Source organism: Cuculus canorus, chromosome 12 (assembly GCF_017976375.1).
Source record: "Cuculus canorus isolate bCucCan1 chromosome 12, bCucCan1.pri, whole genome shotgun sequence".
Classification (NCBI taxonomy): Eukaryota; Metazoa; Chordata; class Aves; order Cuculiformes; family Cuculidae; genus Cuculus; species Cuculus canorus.
Window position 1 is genome coordinate 12086190 of NC_071412.1, and position 22981 is coordinate 12109170.

Genomic DNA, 22981 nt, shown 5'->3' on the forward strand with positions numbered 1-22981 from the left:
CTCTAGGCACAGGAGGCTGAGTAGCTGAATGCATTTGTACAACTCACCTAACATCATCCCTTCTCCTATAGCATCCAATAATCTGACTTCAAGCATAAGCACCTTACAACACACACATCTTTAAGGGCAGAATCATACAGTGTCTAAATTGCAAACCATGCTTAAGTAGCGGCAAAAGCCAAATAACACTGTTCTAAGTTAAAGCATGCGTTCCCATCAGCAGAGCTTGACTGCGATCCCGGGCTGCTTCCTGCCGATCACTCGGGTTATCTCAGGCTGCTGACTGCACTTTCCACTCACTGTACTTCTTACACTACCTTCCCTTTTGACATAAAGCATTCCATTATCTCTGTTTTCTGCTGAAATAATATCTTTCCTATGCCTGGGTGACAACAGCAGCCATCAGAAATGGAGTTGTGAAAAAAAAAATCACTTCACGTGGAGCACCTCTACATCAGTTAATTGTTTTGTTGATGGAGCACACGGAGAGCCACACACAGCCATGAGGGCAACTGCTTCAACCAAACACTGTCCGGCAAAGAGCACACTTGGAACTATCTTTACAAAGATTTTGAATATGCCATCTGTGTTTCCTCTGAGATATGATCCCACATCATTCCTTGCTGTGAACTGGTAAGGCTGGAGAGGCACCACACGGTACACATTCCTGTTTACAGGAACTCATCTACCAAAAGATGAGTTCAGATCCAGGCACACACTTCCCTTCAGTGTGCTTTTTTCTGGTAAGAGATTCAGGTTCATCCCAAGTTTAAATTTTTTTTTAAAAGACACTTTACAAAGCCCTCAAAACCCTCAAATTATAGCCCATAGTAGAAACCAGCTAAAGCAGCACATAACTAAGAACCCAAATGAGTTTGTTAATTCCCCTTTCCCTTTCTGGCTATTCATTCCCTTGAGCTGGAACACCAAACCACGATCCACACATGAATAATGCAGCTGCTGTTTCAGAGTTGATTCAACAACAGAAATCTGTATCCTCCCTCTGTATCAGATATTTATAGGAATATTCCTGACCACCTTGCTTTGAAGTCAGAGTCACTGAAATGCAGAGGGGTATACGTTACAATTGTAGGAAGCTCTTCCTCCAGAGGAGCACTTCCAGAAAGCCACTTTAATTGTGCAAGTGCTACTAACCCAAATAAATCTTTCTGTCCTCAGGGGACACCAGGATGAAGGGATGTTCTAACCACATCCATTTTGCTCTACTCATGCTCCTTGCAAAGCCTGTAGTAGTTGTAAACATCCAAAGCCACCTTGAAGCAGTCCCTGCTGCCCAGCTGAGTGCTGGATTTAGACCACTTTTATGTAAGAGAACAAGCTGTAACAGCTCCTGCAATCTGATTCACTATATAAATATTGAAGCAAACAACAGATCACTCAAATGTTTGCTTTACCACTGTATGAAACAACATGATGGTCCATCACATGCTGGGACGCAATGCCAATGTGTTGGCCTAGGAACTAAGTATGGGGACCCTTGTCCTATGGGCAGGCCTGCTGCTGTCACCTCATGAGACAATGTTCATCTGGAGGCAAGAGGAATGTCCTGGCACTGTGCTGCCACTTGAAGTGGAAAGGATACCTTATACTTTGCACCACAACCGGTTCCTCCAAACAGGCCTCTAGACCCAGGGATGAGACAGACCTCTCCACCCCTGCAAAGGTAAGGATAGGGTAGGAGGCATCTGTATGAACCATGCACTCAGCACATCAGGCCTTACAGTTTGGTTCTCAGTCACCAGCCTAATCCAACCTACACTGTCTCTCCTCTGCCTCAGATTTCCTACCTCAGCTGTTCTATCGTCATTTGTGGTCTTCCATTTCCAGACATAAGCTTGTATTGAAATGAGTCTTTTGGCCTTCAAGATGACTGTGCTTTTCTGACAGCTTGTGTGAACAAATCCCTGCTGAGATAAAACATGCACCTTGTGATTTCTGGGCCAGTATCTCAGGATTTGCTTTTCTCAATGCAACACATCCGGCATGATTCTTAAAAATATGCTCACTGTTGATTTGTAGATTGGCAGTGGTGACACACCAGACTAGCCGGGCGCTGTGTTTGCAGCAGCATTTGGAAAAGCATCTCCGGCTCCTTGAATCTCCAATCTGTAAATGTCACTTAATTGTGTAAGAAAAATTTGGCTGACCTTTCAATTACTGGTAATAGAATAAAAGCAATAAAAAACTGTACGTGACAGCATCACCAACACCTATTAGTTGCCTTCTAGTGCTGATTGGGAGCACCAGGGAGAATTCACACTCTGCTCCAGGGCTGCATTTTTGTCACAGTACTGGTAAAGGAACTCACTGGTAAAAGGCCAGGCAGAAACTAGGGAAAGAAAGGAATGGCATCCCATCTCGCCCTGTCCTGACTCCATGAACAAATCCAGAGAGAGAATTTCTGAATATCTGGCAACAAGTCCCTACATTCTGAGAGCTTCTGTGGGACTTAAAAAGGAGTTCATAATACCTGCTTCCAGGGGCAAACATTGCTCTCACTCAATTACTTTCTAACACCTGTCAGACCCGCTGAGATATTTGAGAGTATTTGCAGAAAAAAATGTTGAGGTATATGGGCAAATCCTCCCCAGCACGCAGAAAGAAGGTCAGTATGGGGTTTACATACTTCCCACCAACTTTGTGAGCATATCTCATGGCTCTTCCATCACAAAGAACTGCAGTTCAGTCACCAGGGGTTTTTTTGTCCGTTGTGTTTTGTACCAGATAAGAAAGACACATGAATGGATGTTATAGTACAGCAATCTCAAATAAGAAATCCACAGTGTGTAAATCAGCTGTTAGCAGCCCTTATAAACACTTTTCAAAGTCCTCCTCCAGTAGCAGAAATAGCTGTTTAGTCCCTAAACTGTCAGGCTATTAAGATCAGAAAGGCTTAGTTGGCAAACTCCTAGCGCTGAAGCCTGACTCATGGTTAAGAGCTCAGTCTCAATTCCCTTCTAGCAGGAAGAGGACAACAGATACTGATCAAGCTTTTCACTTCCTTTTTAGTAATAGCTTGGATTCCTGAAAAACAGAGACCTTCTTGGCAGAGGTCGCTGCTGCTAAGACCACTTCTTACCTTGTATCTTCCACAAAAACAGTTATTTATATATCAGGTGTCCTTCCCTTTGTGGAGACTTGGAATCTACACAATACTTTTAAAAACTCTTTCAGCAGGTTAAAGTCCTGATAACTTATTTTCAATATGTGCACTGAGATGAGTTAAAAATAATTACTACATCTAGAGACTGTCAAAGCCATCTAAATTCAGTGATCTGACTACAGCAGTCCTTTCCAAACTAATCAGCAGAGCTAGTATATTACCAGCTGCTGCAGGAAGATGTTCTCCTGGTTCCTGCATCTTCATGTCTGAGATTATCGATAGAGCTGTTCCCTGCTTTATGGATACCCTCAAATAAGACTTTTCTTTGTGTATTCTTTACTCTTATAGGCTAATCTTGTGCATTAATTAACTTGTTCAGGCAGCTCTTTCTTACATAGTCCTTCATAAAGTGGCAAAATAAGTGAAATGAAAATATAATCAAGCGTGTTAATATATCTCTTGCTCTTTCACACATACACCCACCCACAAATATCCAGTCACACATACACCCACACTGTCTGAGCATTCATCTTCTGTTCCTTCCTTCTGGCTTATCAGAGACTAAAATAGCAGTGCAGTGGTTTACACTACTCACGCTACAATATGATTGGGTTGGTCAGTTAAACTGCCTCATGCACGAGAAAGTATTCTCAGGCTGGTTGGGTGAGAAAACACATTGCTCCACGGTAATTTCAACAAGTTCTGGTCTTGGAATCCTGATGAAAACGTAAGTATAGTGAAGGGCAAACAAACATCTGTATAATCTGACTGCAACAGACCATTTCTATTAATTGTGTCCTTTATGGGCTAATTGTTCAAGCTATTCCAGCTTCTTTACTCTCACTAATTCTGTATAATGCTTTGTTTCATATGCAATTGTCTGTGTTTATTCATTTCCCTATCTAGCTCATTTGCACTTGCAAAGAATAAAGAGAAAGCAACGTTTGAATGGATACATAATATCCATATGAGAATTAATTACTTTTATGTAGGATCTAATTCATACAAGGAAAAAAGGGAGGTGTGAGATTTGAGGGTTTGTTGTTTTTTTTCTCCTTTCTAAGTATCATACTTTCAAAATCAGTTGCAGGAAATTGCATACACACATTGCACCTAAACAAACTTGGCAAATAAGCAAATATTCAGTACGCACATCCAAACATGTTCTGTTGGTTAGCTACAAAACTAACCTGATACTTGTTAATGCAAAAAACGGATATAAGAAAAAGATTTATGCAAAATTAGACATTCAAACCATATTAGTTCAAGTGAACTAAAAATATAACAAAGCACGATTTTACACACAATTCCCAACTATAATGCAACATTTGAAATTTCTATACAAAACATTTCAAAAAGCACAAAGGGAGATGAATATCGAAAAATTCTTTAAATACTCAGCCAAGCATCATTGCTTTATTTTCTTTAGCTATGTAGTTCATCATGAGCTGGGGAACCCACAGCCAAGAGCCCAAATGAAGCCTGTGATTTCACCCCATCTATAAACACCTTACATTTACCCACCTTATTATCAATTAACAGAGAGATGAGCATTACCTTGTTACCAACAAAGGGTGGCAAGGACAAGCTCCATCGCAGAAGTAACTCTGAATATGAGCCTATGTTTCTTGGGACAGGACCTCACAAAGGTATGCCAGGGATACTGAGGAACTTGACCTTATCTTGTCAGTTATTTAAAAGCCAAGGCTCTGAGCCTGGAAGAAATTTTTGGCTAATTTCAGTAATTAACTGAGTCAGCTGAGAAGCAGCAGGCTGGTGCGTTCCAGAGCTCCAGGGGGTGGAGGAATGCAGGAAGATGCAGGTGTCAGAAGCTTCAAGCAGGCAGGTGACTTGGGCCAGGTAATGACTCCTTAGTTACCAATGGACATTCTGGCATATCACTCACTGCACACACCTTCAGGAAAGTGAACGACTGTCAGCTTGGGCAATCATAAAATATGATACTTCCTAGAACTGAACTTATTTTAGTATCCATCCAGTACATGCATTTTGTTTTGTAACATGACCATTGCTGTGTCTGGGACATGGGGCTGTAGCAGCCTCAGCCCTCTCGGGCAGCTGGATCCGCCCATACTCATGTATCAACACAGTCACAATTTTCTGCTCTTCCTACAGGTTCTGTGTGTTCTCCTAAACTCATAGTTTTAAAAACTGGAAATAACAGCAAAATGTGCTTTTATACTAGCAGATGAATCTTCCAAGTATTTCCTATAGAATCTTCATACGGGAACATTTATGTCGCTCTTGAATCAGGGTGTTGGTAAAAGCCCATGATACTTTTAAGTATCTTAAAAATATCTTAGGATAATCAGAGAGGAGACTTACCCAAGATGGGTCCCAGGTAATTACTATCTTTTGGATTTTTGTATGATGGGAACATGTACTTCTAGATAAAGTTTGTTCAGCTGTGAGGGAACTAAGTGTTTGGAAATAATAACGCAAATTATGAGCATGGCTTTTGGATTGGGAACTGGAAATATCAACAAACCAGGAAGTTCCAAGCCAGTGATTTATGTACCGAGTCAAAATTTGGAAGGATGTTGACCGGTAGATGAAGCTGGCAGGTAATTTTTGGGGTGGTGACCCCCAGATGCCCCTAGAGACCCCCCTTGGAGCACCTGCAGATGCTGCAAGGAATGGCATTTGTTAGTTACATGTAAATATGTGATCAGTTGCTTGATGAATAACGTATTGCTTTCTGTATAATTCAAGGTGACAAATTCCTTACAGTGTGCTTGATTTGAGGAAGACCTCCATGCTCCCACACAAGGACAGGCTGAGAGAGTCGGGGTTGTTCAGCCTGGAGAAGAGAGGGCTCCGGGCAGACCTTATAGCGACCTTCCAGTACCCGAAGGGGGTACAGGAAAGCTGAGGAGAGACTGTTCACAAAGGCCTGTGGTGATAGGACTACAGGCAATGGGTATAAACTGGAGACGAGTGGATTTAGACTGGACGTTAGGAAGAATTTCTTCATGATGAGAGCGGTGAGGCACAGGCTGCCCAGGGAAGCTGTGGCTGCCCCATCCCTGGAGGCGTTCAAGGCCAGGCTGGATGCGGCCTTGGGCAGCCTGAGCCGGTGGGAGGTGGAACTAGAGGGGGTATGGAGCTAGATGAGCTTTAAGGTCCCTTCAACCCAAACTATTCCATCAATCACGAAAACTTGAATAGAGCCCCCTCCCTGCCCAGCCCCCGCGCCGGCGCTGCGATCCCCGTTCAGTCCACAGACTGACGGAGAACCCTCCCCCTTCGCCGCCGCCGGGGCAGAGCCCACAGCCTCGTACCGGGCCAGGCTGGGAGCGCCGCCCCCGCCCCGCCTGTTTATGCACGGGCTGCGCACGTGGCGGCCGCGCGGCGCCATTGGCGCTCGCTCTCGGGGGCCGCGGCCGCCCGGCCAATCGCGGTGCTGTCCACGCGCGGCCGCTCGCCTGCGATTGGCTCCGGCGCAGCGATCACGCACCGTGACGTAACAGACGCGTGCGCCCCCCCCTTGGCTGCCAATCCGGAGGCGGTGCGGTGCACGGCGAATCGCGGGGCGCAGAGCTCGGAGGCGCCCAACGAGCGGCGAGCCGGGGCGGGACTTTCCTCTGCGGGCGCCGGCGGAGACGGGCGGGTTTTAAAGCGACCGTCGACGGCGGGCGCGGGGCTTCCCCCCCCCCCCCCGCCCCGCAGCCGGGGAGCTATGGCGGCCGCCGGGCCGGGCCCGGGCCCCGGCGCCGTGAAGACGCTGGCCCTGGTGCTGGAGGACGAGGCGCAGCGCGGCGGCGGCTACTGCAGCGGGGACGCGGTGTCCGGGAGGGTCCTGCTGGAGCTGGCGGGGCCGCTGCCGCTGCGCGGGCTGCGCCTCGAGGCCGTGGGGCGGGCGCGCGTCGCCTGGAGCGACAGCTCGGGAGCCGTGTCCGGGGCGGCGGGCAGGGCGCTGGGGCCGCGGCGGGAGGCCGAGGTGCCGTACCTGGACATCCGGCAGAACCTCCTGCGGGACCCGCCCGGAGGTGAGCGGGGGCGGCACCGGGGACGGGGGGACGGGACACGAGGGCCGAGTCCCATCCCGGCTCCCCTGGGGATGGGGAGGGGGGAGACGCGGGCTCAGTGCCCTCCTGGCTCCCCCAGGGTGGGAGATGGACGAGACACCGGGGATGGTGACGGACGGGGGCTGAGCCTTCCCCCGGGGATGGGGAATGGATCGGACACGGGGGGCTGAGACCCCTCCCGTATCCCGTGGGGATGGAGGGGGGGACACGGGGGCCGAGTCCCCTCCCGGCTCTCCCGAAGCTGGGGGCTGGATGGGCCACCGGCGATAGGGAACACGGGGGCCCAGTCCCTTCCTGGCTGCCCCGGGGATGGGGGGGACACACCGGGGATGGTGGATGGACAGGACACGGGGGCTGAGTCCCTTCCCACCTTCCCCGGGGCGGGGGATGGGGAGGGGGGACGCGGGGGCCGAGTCCCTTGGAGACGGAGGACACACGGGGGCTGAGCCCTCCCCCGGGGCTGGACGGGACATGGGGGCCGAATCCCTTCCCGGCTACCCGGGGGATGGATGGGACCCCGGGGGTGTGGGGGGACGCACCGGGGCCGAGTCCCCCCCCGCGGGAAGGCGCCCACGCCCGCCCCAGAGATGGGAGCGGCTGAAACCTCCGAGGAGGAGGATCGGGTGCGGAGCCCGGGGGTGCCCGTGAGCAGGGAGAGCCCTCCCCTGTGCCAGCCGCAGCCCCCACGCGTGTGTCCGGGGGAGGCTTCGTCTCGGCTGGGAAATGCGGGCAGAGCCCGCGGGGGAGACCGCAGCTCTGTTCCTTGTGCTGTGTCGGTGCCCCCTCAGCCTCCCCTGGGAAACTGGAAGCAGGCGGCCTCCCTTCGCCATGGCTTAAGGAACCAGGAGGATTTTGTTGTGTGGGTCTGGGTGGCACTTCTGTCACTCGGCTGCCGCAGCAGGACTGGAAAAGTGAAGGGAAATGGCATTTCTAAGTCACGGGTTATCTGTAGGAGAAAGTAAACTGAGGCCTTCAAAATTGTACTACAGTAGATCCTCTATTTAGATATTGATAATATTTCATAATACTGATCTTAAGTTGCAGCTTTTTAGCACAAAAAAAATCACTTTAATTGAAAAAGTAGATTAATCGTTGTCCTTTATGCTTTCCAAAAGTCATTTTGGATTAGAAATTGGCCAGAGTCCTGAACTGAAACTGAAGGTCCCCATGTTTCCTTGCTTTTTCATTGAAATTACATCGCAGCATAAATAAAGCATGGGCTCCAATCCAGAACCCACTGGGATCAATAAAAACTTCTCCTAGTCCTTTGCATCTGGGTGCTTTTATACATAAATAACTTATAAAAGAGTCTGCTTTGTTCTTCTATTTATGGAATAACTAAAACATACTATTCATTTTTATGCTACAGGTGAGGAAAACTTAATTCTTCTAGATGGAAGACATGAATTTCCGTTCAGCTTTCAACTCCCTCAAGAGTAAGTTAAATAATCCAACCTGAAGGGATTGTGCTGGGCATTGCTCGTTGTGGGATGTGAACTTAATGTAATTTGACTTGTATTTTTTTTAATACCAAACTGATAGGTCAGCTTTATATGTTTGTCTTAATCAACCACCACACAGACTGCCTTGTTTGCTTCAGTTTCCCTGAAGCCCTACAAGCACAAGCTGTAAATTAGTAAACATTTATGTACACAGGAAGTGTTCATGTTTGGAACTGAGTTATAAACCTATGGTAATGCTTTCATAACTGCTTGTTTCAGACCTTTGGTGACCTCTTTTACTGGGAAGTATGGCAGTATTCAGTACTATGTGAAAGCTGTTCTGGAGAGGCCCACGATGCCTGATCAAAGCGTTCAGACAGAGCTTCAGGTCATTAGCCATATCGACATCAGCTCACCAGCTCTATTGGTAAGAGGATCCTCCACTCCTCCTCCCTCCTTTAAAGCCAGCTGCAAAAAAATCATTTCCAAGAAGCATTCACATCCAGCCATAACCATTTCCATGTTATTCTGGAGTGTCATTTTCTGACTTCTGAAAGCATATAAGCTGTCTAAGCTTTTATCTATAAATAGATGATCTTAGGTTGTGTGAATAGCAAACAGAGTGGCTTTTTTTAATACCATTGATTACATCCCTGCTGGCAGAGATGCTCTTGCCAAAAAGTTATGCAGGCTTCAGATGCATAAATAAGGCTTAATAATAATAATGCACAAGCATAAAGTAGTTACTCTTACCAGAGCAACTACATTCACAGGGCTGCCGTGTCCTAAACTCTACAATAATAGTAGGTTGAGGAACAGTAATTATAGAAGAGTATTAATCATGCCCAGCCTGTCATTTATGCTCTAACCATTATGTTACGTATCCTTGCATTTTGCATGTCGTTTTCTAACATTAAGTATGTGCATGCAGCTGCTTCAGAGATCTTTTCAGTTATTTTCTTATGACAGATTTGGCCACATTAAAGCATTGAGTTTCTGATAATCACTAGAAATACTGTAGAGTAATAAGAAAGATCAGGCATTAAGTAATGAGAAAATAGGCAAGATGGAAGCTAATGAGCTGGATTCTTTTATCACAACCCATATTATGAAAATAATATAAAATTATACCTTGCACTTTCATGATAGCAACTGGATCTAAATGGTTATTCATTTAAATATGAATGAGTAATTTCTATTTTATTTAAAAAAATGAGTAATTTCTATTTTATTTTACTAGGATAATTTTAACATTTCATCATGATGCGAACGTAGCTAAGAGATGTTTTGAGCAGGGTTTTCTTCTTCTTTATATGCTTACATTTTAATCTTTCTAGAGAGACCTTAGAGAAGTATTTGGCAGTGACATCTGTAGGCAGAATATAATCTTTATATTTGATGGTGTACGTTAGGAGTACAAAGACATCTATCCAGATTCTGCAAGGATAGAGAATGCCAAAGATATTGTGAAGGAGAGGACTGTAGGGCACGTAAAGCAGACGGTGCCTGTCTTGATGGATTCCAAAGCTACCACCAAAAAAGTGCAGAACATGACAAATTTTAGACTTGATAATTGCATTGACTGGATAACAGTGCCCAGTAAGTCATTTTAAGTAGCTTGAATCCTAGCTTGGACTCTTGGCCTGTACTTGTAGGTTGTAAGTTTATTCTAATGAAAATTCTACAGTCAATGTGACAGTCATCTAATGTGACAGTGCTCCATTAAAAATTACAATGGTTTTTGTCATGAGTCAAAATTTCTGGGGGCTTCTGGGGCTTGCATTTATGAAGATGCATCACTGTAGCTCAGTGTGTATACATTTGTCTTTTCTTAAGATTACAAAGGGGAAAACAGTTTACCTATTTAACTATTAGTTGCTTGCAGATGAAATTAATTCTGCATTCTTCCATGCTGAGGAACATGAATACACAAATACTGTAGTACTCCATTAGACATTTGAAAAGTCACACCTGTAATACTTGCTAAGTCAATCTTGTTGAAGACTTATTACATTCAAATGCACATTGGTTGCACTGTTACGTGGTTGATAGGATCTAAATGCAGACTGGGATTTTAGAACAGTCTTAGGTTCAGATAGCCAAGCTTTGGTTCCATTTGATACAGTGGCAAAACTCCAGTTACTTAGTGAAGTACAGTGATTCACATCAGGTGGACTTTAGAGCTAGATTGCAATGACCGATATGTATAACATTAAACTGCAAGTGATTGATAGATCTATGCCATAAAATGAAAAACACTATATTTTGTAGACACCGGTTCAAAGAAGTCAAGAGAAGATGATTGGCTGTTGGTTTTTCACCTCTGGGCCAGTGTCTCTCAGTGCCAAAATCGAGAGGAAGGGATACTGTAATGGTAAGAGTAGTTATCTTAAAAAATGTGACTATTAAACAGCTAATAGGGTTGCTTTTTTTATCTCTGTGAAACTATATTCTTTATAGTTGAAAGAATAGCTCTGCTTAGTAGGTAGTATATTGAGATCTGCACGAACTTGTCTTAATAAAAATGATCTTGCCTTGCCTCTCGCTTCCCCCTTGGGAATATAAATTGAAAAGAAGTCTTGTTAGTCAGTAATCTTACCAAAAAGCCATGTAAAGAACAAAATGTTTTTATTTGGGATAAAATAACTAATTGGGAATGTAATTAGGTTTTTATGTCCTCTTTGTGTAAGCTTACACTTCTGTACGAATGAGCTTTAGCAACTTCTTTGTTGTCTCGGTAACCTCAGATAAATTGAGGAAATAAAACATTCTGAAATTCAGTTAGTACTAAATCAAAGGAAGATTGGTGTGTAATTTGCAAATAAAGCTTTTATAGCTTGTTCATATTATGCTTAATGTTTCAAAATGAATCATTGTTTATACATAAAATGCAGTAGGTGGCTATAATTCTGCCTGGATACCACTCTGCCAAAAAAAAAAAAAAACCCTAGCTTGAGGAAACTGCAAGTATTGTTCTCATAACATTGCAGATGATGTACGTGCTGCATTACATGCTTTGACACTCCCAAAGGAAAGTTGATAAATACAAATTATTCATTGAACTTTTTCTGTCTTTAAGGGGAGGCCATACCAATCTATGCAGAAATTGAGAACTGCTCGTCTCGTCTGATTGTTCCAAAAGCTGCCATTTTCCAAACACAAACTTACCTGGCCAATGGGAAGACAAAAACTTTCCGTCAGATGGTTGCCAATGTCCGAGGAAACCATATTGCCTCTGGGAGTACAGATACCTGGAATGGGAAAACTCTGAAAATCCCACCTGTATCCCCGTCTATACTTGACTGCTGTATTATTAGGATAGAATATTCATTAGCTGTAAGTATGGATTTTCATTACAGATGATGTACTTTTGAATGCTCCATTGAGTTGGGAACAGAATAAATATAAATAAATATCCTATATCATACAGGTTAAAGATGATTAAAAGATTTTGAAGTGGAAAGATAGGAATAATGGGGAAAATGCAAAAATGGTTTCTGATGAAGAAGGAGCTTAGTTTTAGACCTGCAGAGGTTATTGTGGGAAAGTAGTTGAAGGTGAACAGGTTCCTCTAGTGATTCTTTAAAAAATTGGGAAGATGGAACTGAAAGTCAAGTGTATAATTAGTTTTGTCAGCCTGGTTTGTATTTTTTTTTTTTAAATGTCATCTAGAGACAAGGCACAGAAAGAAGGAAATTAAGGAAAATAAGGGACGTTGACAGGATATTAGCTATACGTATCTGGGATGAGAAAAATTCTAATTTTTAAACAATCTGCAGTATAGCGAGTAGGGTAGCTTCTAGGACCAGCATGGGGTCTCATGATGTTTTTTTTCTTTCATTCGTGGATTGTCACATAGGTGTATGTCCATATTCCTGGTGCTAAGAAATTGATGGTTGAAATGCCGCTGGTGATTGGCACTATTCCATGTATTGGATTTTCAAGCAGAAATTCCAGCATTACCAGCCAGTTTAGTATGGATATGAGTTGGCTGGCACTGACCATGCCAGAACACCCTGAAGGTAATACATATTGAACTCTTTTATTATACAGCACAGTACTGCCTGCAACCGAACGGGGTAGCAGTGGCAGTTTAAGGGTACTACTGGGAATGTGAGCCATTAAAGGATGACTTATGAGAAGTGAGGCACACAAATCTAAGTCAAGACCCAAAAGGATTGTGTGGGGATACCATAATTACAGCATTTCTCAAGTCTCCCTACCCATATCTGACTACTTTCAGCTGAATCTTGAAATAACTAACTTCTGATAGTGGGAATTCTATTTCAGATGTAGACACCAGAAGGTTAATCACAACTGAGTATATCTTGGTACAACACAGGCTTGCTGCTGGAGTAGCCCTAAAAGCATCTCTAGAGTACCTGCTCAATCACCTAAGCTTACTAAAAACATAGTGCTAGTTACAGTATTTATGAGTATAGTGCACTTATTACAATTTGTTAATAGTGTGATGTTTAATAAATGCAATCTTCATGGTGTTGGATACTGTAATACTTAACGTTGCCTTGTTGTGAGTGAGTATTTGGTATTTGACAGTAACGTTAATCTTCTGTGTTTCAGCACCACCAAATTATGCTGATGTAGTGTCTGAGGAAGAGTCCTCCAGACATGTTCCTGCTTATCCACCACCAATTGACTGTGAGGAACAATTGTGTTGTCCTGTGTTTGCTTACATACAAGAGTTCCGGTTTCAGCCTCCGCCTCTTTATTCAGAGGTAAAAAAATAAACAGCAGGTGGTGTTTTTATTGTCAGATGGCAAAAAAATAACACACAAAAATGTAAGAGTTACAGGCAGTAATTGTTGCTGTTCTTATCTCTGTAGATTGATCCACATCCAACTGATGTAGAAGAAGTTCAGCCTGTTTCATTCATGCTCTGAAGATGATTTGTAATGAGCATCATTGTGATGAATGTCTTAATCTTTCTGCTGCTTAAGCTGGTAGTGCAGCTACAAAGAAAACAGTTTTCTTTTCTTTTTCAAAACTTGAGTTTATGTACAAGAAGAGGGAGGTATGAGCATGTTTGGTGACGGAAGAGGATCTGCCAGTCTTGTCTGCACAGAGGATACTGCGGGAGCAGCTGCACTTGGGATACTTGAAGTAGCTGAAAATACTGAATGCTTTCTGGAAAGTGGATATACTACATAAAGTACGAGGAGGAGACGTGAGGATCTTCTGAAGAGAAGAATTTTTATTTTGCTTGGAACACTCTGGAAGAAATCACATACTGATTTTGAGGACTTCTGTTGTAGAACTTGGGTAGTGGAACAGAATGTGGGGTAAGAAAACATTTCCAAAAGTTTACGGTGTTCAAGGGGCTTCCGTTAGGCCCTGTCTGCATTCAAGAAAGGAACACTACAAAAATGGGGAGTGAAATCTCCACTCTAGCTTAACTTTGTATTCCATGAGAACCTGCCCTTCTAACAACTGCCAAGTGGTACTATTTCATCATTCATAATGATCTTAAAGACATCATGGATGACAGAATAGCTATTATGCAATATTATGAAGGCAACCATTTACTGAATGAAAGACACAAGTATGTAAAAGGAGAACTGAACTTTAAGAGCTTATGCACTATGCTTTCTTTCAAGGGATTTTTTAAGGGAATTATTCTAGCCTCTTCTACTGTGAGTTCTGCATCTTAAGCCTATGGATAGCATGATATGGGGAAGCATGGCAAGGGAGAATCCTTTTGCCAGCAGCAGGTATACTTAGCAAAATGGACAATACTTATTTATTCAGAAGCCTTTATAAGCCTACCTCTGTTTTGGATATTTACTTACGGTCAGATTTGAGACCAAAAAAGTCTTGTTAAAAGCTCCAGTACACTTCAAGATTCTAAAAGGGACCCTAAATGGTTTCTGTGGTTAGTGAATGAGATAGAAGGCATAAGGAGAGGTGTAAATATACCCAGAATAGACTTAGCTTATAAGTGAAGTGAAAGCAGGCATCAGGGGAACAAAATCCTCTGGAAATGGCACAAAGCTTTTCATTACTCCTGCATTTTTGTCTAGAGATCTACTGTCAGGGGCTGCACTGGTCATTTGCTATCCGTACTATTTTTTTGTTCATGTTTCTTTGTTTGTCTTGTTTGTTTCTACTGTTTAATTTTGGTTTGGTGCAATATTTTAATGTTTTCTTCCTCAGGTCATTTAGAACAGTGAGAGTTTGTTGCTGCTAAGAGTGAAGGCACAGCATTTTACTTGGCCCTTGTGCTGCCTTCCTTTAAAGTAGAATGTTTGCTTCCTGCCAAGTATCAATTGGAATAAGTAAGCCACTATCAACAGGTCACTTAAAGGAGCAGAAACACAGCATTCTCAGTACTCACGTTTACAGTCGAATCTAACCTGCAGGGGATTTCGAACTGCTAGAACTACTCCATATGTCTTACAGAAGGGTTTAGGCTTAAAACCCGGTGCTTCGTGTGGTAAAACATTGTACTTTCTAATAACTACAAGACTAATTGAGTTTCCTTCATTTCACCAATAACTGCAGTTTTAAGAAGTTTAAATGTTTTTTTATGAAATCTGTCTTCATGTAAGAAGCAGGGATTTTTCTACAGGCAGACATGGACATATATTTTTAGTAGTCTTCTAGAATGACTTCCTTACATTGTCTAATTTCTAGCACTTTGCCTCACGTTACTTTTCCATCTGTGTAAAGGACTGACTGATATTTCCAAACTGCAGTTATTTATTTTTTTTTTCATTCACAACTTAAGTATTGTCTTCTCTAGCAAATGCAGCTTTAACCAAAATTTGAGTGCATGTCTTAGAAAGGACATTCTGAAAATTAGTATTAAGTCTCAAGATGTAGCTCTGATGCCTTTTTAAGTGATGGCATGCCCATACAATCAGTGCAGGATTTTCATTCACATCACATGGAAAGGGAACAAGCATATTTTCCGCCATTATAGTTACTTGAAAAGTAATGTGGCTGTGTATTAACTTGCATGTTAACAATTCAGAATACTAGCTTAAAGAATATCAGGTGCTTTTTTGGACTATAATACCTGATAGGTGATGTGTGCTACCTGGAATAAACATGGTCAAGCAAATGAGCATGAAGGGTAAAGATGTGCTTTTTTTTTTTTTTTCCTAAAATATTTGAGTAATTTTTTTATTTGCAGATAAACTGTGGCCTTAGATTGTTTGCTGCAAAAAAGACCAACAACTAGAGTGTGTTTCTTAGGAAGCACACATGGCCCCTCAAAGGAGGGGTGAAAACAAGATTAAATTCTGCTCTTTGACACTCGGCTTAGTGCAGAAATTTATCCTTAAAATAATTACTGTTTGCACAATAATAAGTTCAATATGCAGGGGCTTTGTTTTGATAACTGTGAAACAGTTGAAAAGAGACAAAATAAATAAAAAAATCTGTTTAACATAAAGGAACATGATTGTATTTTGTACTAATAAATGAGCCCTATGGGTTCTTTGTTAATAAAAGTGTCAAACCTACGTTGTGCTGTTGATCTCTGTTTTGGCATTTGTAAAACAAATGGTTGCAGTGTCAAGAAACACCTGTATTTTGCCAACTTCGAACACAGACCTGTCTGATGATTTTCTGGTCTGGGAACTTTGCCTTCATCTGTCACTGCTTTTGAAGTAGTCATAGCCAAGAACTGGAACAAGTTTATCAAACGTGGCCTGTTCCTGCCTATAGTTCTTGGGTAATGTACAGGGCCTACTCATAGGTATTGGCCCTGCCATGATTGAAGTGGCAGGACGTGCGCTCTAATGAGATTTCTCATTTCATGTATTAATCTTGCAGGCTATTTTATTGTGTTTCCTTAAGATGAGATTATCTTTGCTGTGTAGTTCACCAATCTGAATACATCAGAAATCCTGTATAACCATAATAGAGAATGGTGAAAGCAGGGCACCTCCTGTCATAGGGAAACATGACAGACTATCTACCGCATACCTTACCTAAGCCATAGAGGAGGTGATGAAAACTGTGAGGGTCCTGACTCCCAAAGACAGAAACAGTTGATGTCTTCTTTCTGACTCTTCTTTCAAGGGAAGACAGCAAGCAGCTCTTTGGAAAATCCAGGTGAAGATGCCATTCAGCATCACATGTTCAAGCACTGGAGCTTGCAGCAGGGGTCGTGACTCCTAGAAAGGAAAATGCAAAACCTCAACTTCTGGACTTGGGTTTCTAAAAGGTCTCTTACTAAATGATCCTAAAATATCCTAAATTCACAGTAGCAATTCCACTTCACTGCTGTTAAATTTTATAGGGGACTATTTCTCCTGACAAACTATAATTCCCTATAAAATTTGCTTAACAGGTAGTAAACGATTGCTCTGCACGCAGGGCCAGAGCAGGTACTGCAGGCTTACATTTGCAGTTCTGACACTTGTGATGTTTGCACTGAAACACAATTCACATAAAGAGAGCATTTAATGAACACCTGGGGCACGTTCCATTACTTTACCACCCAATTTGAACAGCAGAAGGGAACATCTAACTCATTTTGCAAAATCTCTACAGTGTATACCAATAAAGAAGCGTTTGGAGAGCACAGCTTGCAGACAAAGTCAATTTGAAGATAATAAATCGCTGTACTAACCCCCAAAAAAAATCCCACAGCAGAAATGCCTACTTTCCCCTAAAATCCTGTGGATTTTCAGTACTCAGGGTAGTGAGTGAGCACAGGGACATGGGAACAGGCTTTCAGACTACTGCATTTTCTAAAGCTGGTTATATAATATGTTAACATCAATACAGATACTGCAGGCACAACATGGATTCTCTGAAGAAATAATTGGGTCTATGATAAACCCAGTCATTCACTTATAATATTAAAATTCTATATGTAGCAGAGATAAGGTGACGAAATAATGTAGTCGTCATCATTTCCAAAGGATTAATTTGAAACACTAGTACACAAGAGCTCTACTACAACATCACATTATTGATGTTCTAGGACACTTGACTAATAATGATAAGTGAAAAAAACCCCCACAAAGCACAGTTCTACATGGAACGCAAAATAGCTTCTCAAGTGGGACTTCCCTAGAGTAGCTGCTTATGCCAGCAACACGCTGTGGGCCGCCTTAGTTACACAGGACAGGCTCTATCTGATTAAGTACAACTGTATTACTGATAAACCTCTGAGCACCCATCCCTTCAGAAAAAAAAAAGGAAATCCTTCTTAGTTTTGGCTTATATTCAACCATCTGGCTGCCTGTAAGGTGAAGAGAACGTGGAACACAAGGTAAAAGCAGGAGAAAGTGCTGGTGCTTGACGGATGCCTGCAAAGAGATTGCCTCAAATAATTTGAAGAATGCAGAGCAGTCCAAAACATTTTTATATAAATGCACAAGATATTTGTTGTGTCAATGAATGGCAGAGTTTCTTCTTAATACTCATGGTCTCAAATAACAAGTGACTGTGGTCAGGTGCAGGATACCCAAATAAGTATCATGCCAGGCCTAATTTTACTTTGGCTGTCAGTCGCTGAGTGCTAACAAAAAGCATCACGAAGCATCAGACCAGCCCGTCTGCTACGTTTCCATCTGTACTTAAGTGTCCAAGATCTCTGTGGAGACCCTTGCCCTTCTTTCCCCTCTACAGCTCATTGATACACTGCTTGCTGGAAGGAAGCTGGAAGGATCTGTAGGCTCACGTGGGCAGGAAGAGCAGCGTAAAGACATCAAACAGAAGGAGAACAGAGCTGAAAGTGGTGGGCAGTCATTGGTGTAGGGGTTGTGGGATGGATGCTGGACAAGTGGGGCAGGAAAGGAGAAGTACTCGGTCTTAGAGGACTCAGACAAAGCAGCGAGAACTCCTCTGGGAGGGAACTTAATCTGAACACTAAAACCAACCACTTGCCCCCAGCTCCTGGTGATTTACTGGCAGGACTTGCTCTCAGATGTGGTGACACATCATTTGCACAGACAGAATCCAGATATGTAGGATGAAAACAGCCAAATATTTTTGGCTATGAAAAACTCTCATTATTTTACAGCACCTTGGTACAGCATTATCTTCCCTGTAAATTAGATGTTGGGCACAGAGCAGTGGCTCACCACTGTTGCAGGCAACAGAAGGTGATTGCACCTGTATTTCAGTACTGAGTTGTGTGATATATATATATATATACACACACACACAAAGGGTTTTAAAAAATAGGGAGCACATATTCCATATAAGGAGTATAACAGCAACTTCTTACCAATCAACCTCAGCTGATCAGTCCAAAATTGCTACCAGACTTCCTGTCATACAAGTCTTCAGGTCAAAGCTCGCAGAGCCTGTGTGTTGTGAAGAGCGGTGCCTCAGTTTTGGGGAACTAAAACAGAGACTTTCCTCAGCCCCTCTTCAAGGAAAATGAAAGGCTCGGTGTAAGAGTTGGTGGTGGGAACTGAAGCAGAGTCAATAGGGTAGTATTTTGAGTGCAAGGTCCTAAACAGGATTGTTGTACATCCAGAAAGACCCTACGTTTATTTATAGGCCAGTCCTAGTTGATGTCACATCTAGAATCACATTGTGGGTCACAATGGATCAGATCATGGCATGAGAAGAAAGTGATTCTTATCGCTGAACTAATTAGATTAATCAATGCGCATAACAGAGAACAAGTGACAAAAAGTTAAATTTTAATTTAAATAATTTAAGCCCTGAAGTGCTTTTATCCTTTTATATCTTAATGGGATATAACCAATGCATTAGCCTTAACAGATCAGAAGAACACTAAGATGGAAAATATTCTGCTGTCCTGAGTGTAAAATGAGGGCAGAAAGGAAAAAGCATTAAGTGGTGTGACAGATTCTAATACTGCAGTGTCCTGAAGGAGGAGAGAAGTGTCTGAGAGGGTTTAGTGTCCAGACAGACCCATCATGTTTCGCACACTGTGTGCAAGGCTGGTACCTCTTGCCCCAACAGCAGCATTTTAGTGTCCGCACATCCCTTCCTGAGTCTGAGATCTCAAGACAAGTGAGATCACAAGACAGCAGTGAGACCAAGGGCTGGTTGACCTGATCCAGTACCTGCAGTGCAGCAATCAGATCTGCTTAGTGCAACGGGGCAAGATCAAAAAGAAAACCCACAACACGAAGGGGCCTTCCTGAGCTGCAGACAGTCCCTCTTCCATCGCATGGCCCAGAGCAGCTGTGCTGTTGTCTGCAGGGATGTGAGCTTACACGCGAGCAGCACAACCTGTTCCTCCGACCCCACGCAGGAGTCTCACACTTCAGGGGCAAGGAATTGGAGAGGTCTGTTTGCAGGAGGTGTTAAATAGAAAGATCCTCAGGAAGGGCAGCTTTGCAGACTTTTTCTCATGTGATCCCACCTGCCATCTCTGGGAGAGGACTTTACACTCCTCCAAACAAATTAACAATTCACTTCGAACCCTGACATGAAGATTAACCCTGCCAATTAAATCCTTAATCTCTTGCTGCCGACGAGGCTCACAGTTGCCATGTGGATGCTCGTCCACTGGGACCTGAAGCAGGGCCATTCTGCTTAATTAATGCTGCATCCAGGATACGGTGTAGCTGATATTCAAACATATTCCAACTATACAAACCAGAGCTGTTATCTCACACCTCACTGATGCGCCAGACAGTGTTTGATGGATACCTTGAAAAGGGCATGGATTGTCTCAATGCTCGTGGCAGCCTTTGCTGCACAAAGGAGATACATGAGCCGATACAGAGTCATACAGCCACCACGTAGTTGTACAGTTGTAGAAAATGCTTCCTGGTCATTTTCACAACAGAAATGGAATTACAAGTTCAACAGGACTAAAAGGTTTTTTTAAGAGGATTGTAGGAAATAGCTGAACTTTATGATGAGATAGTGCTGTGACAACAGCAGCCTCCAGCTGAAACACAAGCACAGGCTGCTGCAGCAGGAGAGGTGTCCACCCTTGTTTCTGGTAGAGTTTCTCTTGTATTTCACAGGTTTGCGTGACAGAGAGACAAAGAAAAGCAGAGAAACAAGACAGCAGTGAGACCAAGCAATGGGTCTGTAGCCTCAAGAGGAGTGCCAGGGAAGTGCTTTCAGGGAAGGCACTGCGTGCAAAGTGTTTGGAGCTCGCAGTAAGTGGCAGCGCTCAGAATGACAGTATTTTGCACGTTAGCAATACACAGCAGGAAAAGAAAAATCAACAAGACTCTGCCAGTCGTCTTCCTCCTGTCTGAAATACCTGAGAAGACATTGGGTTTTGGCTCAGGGCTGGAGTGAGAAGGGGCAGCACGGGAGGGCTGCTTCAGGAAAGAGAAGTTAAGTGTGATCTGAACTGACAGGAGCAGGGAAATGTGTGAAATACAATAAAGAGGAAAAGTGATGCTCAGTCACCTCAGGGGCTCTCGGTAAACCAGCTATAACAAATTGGGTCAATTTTCCTTTGTTTCTATAGGTTTTGCCATATATAATTAAAAAGACGCTGCCCATTAAAGTGCTTTACAAAGTTAACTAATACTCAATAAAATCTATGAATAATATTAAATTAAAGACTACAGAATCTCTCTGGACATCTAAACCAGGAAATTGCTGGTGTATAAAGTAAGCAAGCAACAAAAAAGCCATAATTTCGTACCTGTTACAACTAGTGGTCCAGCGAGTGGAACCAGTGAAGGTATTGCAGAACTGCAAGGAGTGTTTGAATTGTATAAACACACAACATAAATGGTGTCAGAGGTTATACTAGAGAGGTATTTTCTTCTTTAACAGATCCTTCATTTAAGAGGTGCAGCAAACCCAAGAGAAGTTTGAGGACTGGAAGAGATTGAAGAACCGATCACTATTTACATAGTGGAGGCATCTTCAAAGACACTGTACCATGTCACTGGAGAATCGAGTCTTCATGTCCTCAGGGTTTGTTTCAACAGGATTTGTCACAAGAACAAAAAGCTCACATGACCTTTTGCATGGGCTGTTGCCTGTGATGAAACATTTCATGCAGGACTCTAAAGCTTCCTTGTCGATTCCCAGTGGTGTTGCCTTCATTAAGTCATTTGGTACCAATTCTCACTAGGATTTGGGGCTGGGACAAGGGGAGCAATTTGCTGCTCTCTACAGAATTATTTGGCAATTTGTTTTTTCCTGAAGCTGTCACACTTTCTTCTAGGAACTCCTGCTAGAAATAGCTCTTGGGTGGGTGCCGGATACATAGCTTTTCCAGGCAGAAGCCCAAACCAAGCTGCAAAGCACTTGACTATCAAACACAACACACGGCATGTACTGGTGTGTGGACATGCTGAAAAGCAGGTAATCTGTTGGTTATGCACCATGGGAGTCGATAGGAAAGTCCAGGCAGTGCTAAGGGCACCATCCTTCCCTTTTGCACTCAATTTGTGCTTAAAATTTTTTATCAAATGCAAGTTTGTCAGATCCACAACAAACACTATTGGGGCTCAGAGTCCTGCTCAAGACATATCTGTATATTTTGCTCCCTGGGCTCAGCAGAGTCATAGTGTGACCCCCAACATGCATTAGTGCACATCACAGGCTGACCTGCCCCAGCCCCACTCCAACCGCTACCTCTACCAGCAGTTGCACGAAACCTCAACCTCCCACTTCTGCTCAGATCGCCTTCAACCAGTAATCAGTTGCATCTCCTGTCATTATGCCTTCTGTTTGATCACAGCCAAGCAGCCCTTATGGGGATCTGGCACACACTTACAGTCCAAAGATGTTAGGAAAATGACTTCAAGGCTATTTAGAGAGGATTTCTGTGCCTACAACAGTTCACAGTTCAAGGGAATCACCATCTCTGCCTGCAACACAACTGTTGAACACATGCTGCGAGAAAAATTTTGCTTTGGGAGGAGAAAAGCAGAATAGAGAATGGCCTGACAAGAAGTTCAACATCATCAGTCTAGGGCTGGGATGTTTTAACGTAATGCAGGATGGCAGTCCAGGATGAACCAGGCTTGCTTCTTCACTGTCCTCGTTTTTTCTCTCCCACACATACTCTCCATCCATTTACAGTAGTGCAGCTCTTCCGAAGTGTAAGCCATCACCCACAGGCTCGAGCAGGCACCAATCCCTCCCACTCATTCAACGGCACCTTAAATACTCCCTTCTTTCCAGACAACACCACACCAATCGCTGTTATCTTGGCTACCTTGAAACTACAAACCCTGAGCAAAGACTGGCCATTCTATTCCAGCCCTCAATTGTTCAGCCCTTCCCTTCCCCCTTACACCTAAATTGCATTGATCTTAAAATCCCTGCACGGAGCAGGGGGTGGCAAAGGAGCAGGAGGAAGGCAGGGAACAAGGCTTCCTGTGCTCGCAACACAAGCATTTGCTGTCATAGCTCTCCTTGCCAGCTCAATTCACTTGAGCCAACAACTGAATGAAATTAATAAAGCTCTGTCCCAGTCT

At 43.3% G+C, this 22981-nt stretch overlaps 1 protein-coding gene and 2 long non-coding RNA genes across 3 annotated transcripts in view; 1 reads left to right on the top strand and 2 right to left on the bottom strand.

The window, feature by feature from the left end:
• Positions 1-6481, bottom strand: part of LOC128853357 (uncharacterized) — a 44839-nt gene extending 38358 nt beyond the window's left edge. The window contains exon 1 of the long non-coding RNA XR_008451849.1: positions 4682-6481. This is a non-coding gene — a long non-coding RNA (uncharacterized LOC128853357). The remainder of the gene's footprint in view (positions 1-4681) is intronic.
• Positions 6444-13600, top strand: ARRDC4 (arrestin domain containing 4). The gene is made up of 8 exons (XM_054077583.1): positions 6444-7134; positions 8543-8609; positions 8895-9042; positions 10887-10989; positions 11695-11951; positions 12475-12637; positions 13197-13351; positions 13460-13600. Exons 1-8 carry the CDS (start codon positions 6825-6827, stop codon positions 13514-13516), a joined length of 1260 nt encoding a protein of 419 aa, XP_053933558.1. The 5' UTR covers positions 6444-6824; the 3' UTR covers positions 13517-13600.
• On the bottom strand, positions 8957-21663 carry LOC128853356 (uncharacterized). The gene is made up of 4 exons (XR_008451848.1): positions 21190-21663; positions 16571-16756; positions 11784-11866; positions 8957-9083 (listed from the first exon to the last, which is right to left on the bottom strand). It is a non-coding gene; the product is annotated as an uncharacterized LOC128853356 (long non-coding RNA).
• Between the last annotated feature and the right edge of the window lie 1318 nt (positions 21664-22981).

What these genes read in the sequence shown, in the direction of transcription:
- ARRDC4 (XM_054077583.1), top strand. Translation starts at nt 6,825, where the DNA reads ATGGCGGCCGCCGGGCCGGGCCCGGGCCCCGGCGCCGTGAAGACGCTG. An exon ending in AGCTTTCAACTCCCTCAAGA is followed by an intron (nt 8,610 to 8,894) that starts GTAAGTTAAATA and finishes TGCTTGTTTCAG; the next exon opens with ACCTTTGGTGACCTCTTTTA. An exon ending in CTCCGCCTCTTTATTCAGAG is followed by an intron (nt 13,352 to 13,459) that starts GTAAAAAAATAA and finishes TTATCTCTGTAG; the next exon opens with ATTGATCCACATCCAACTGA.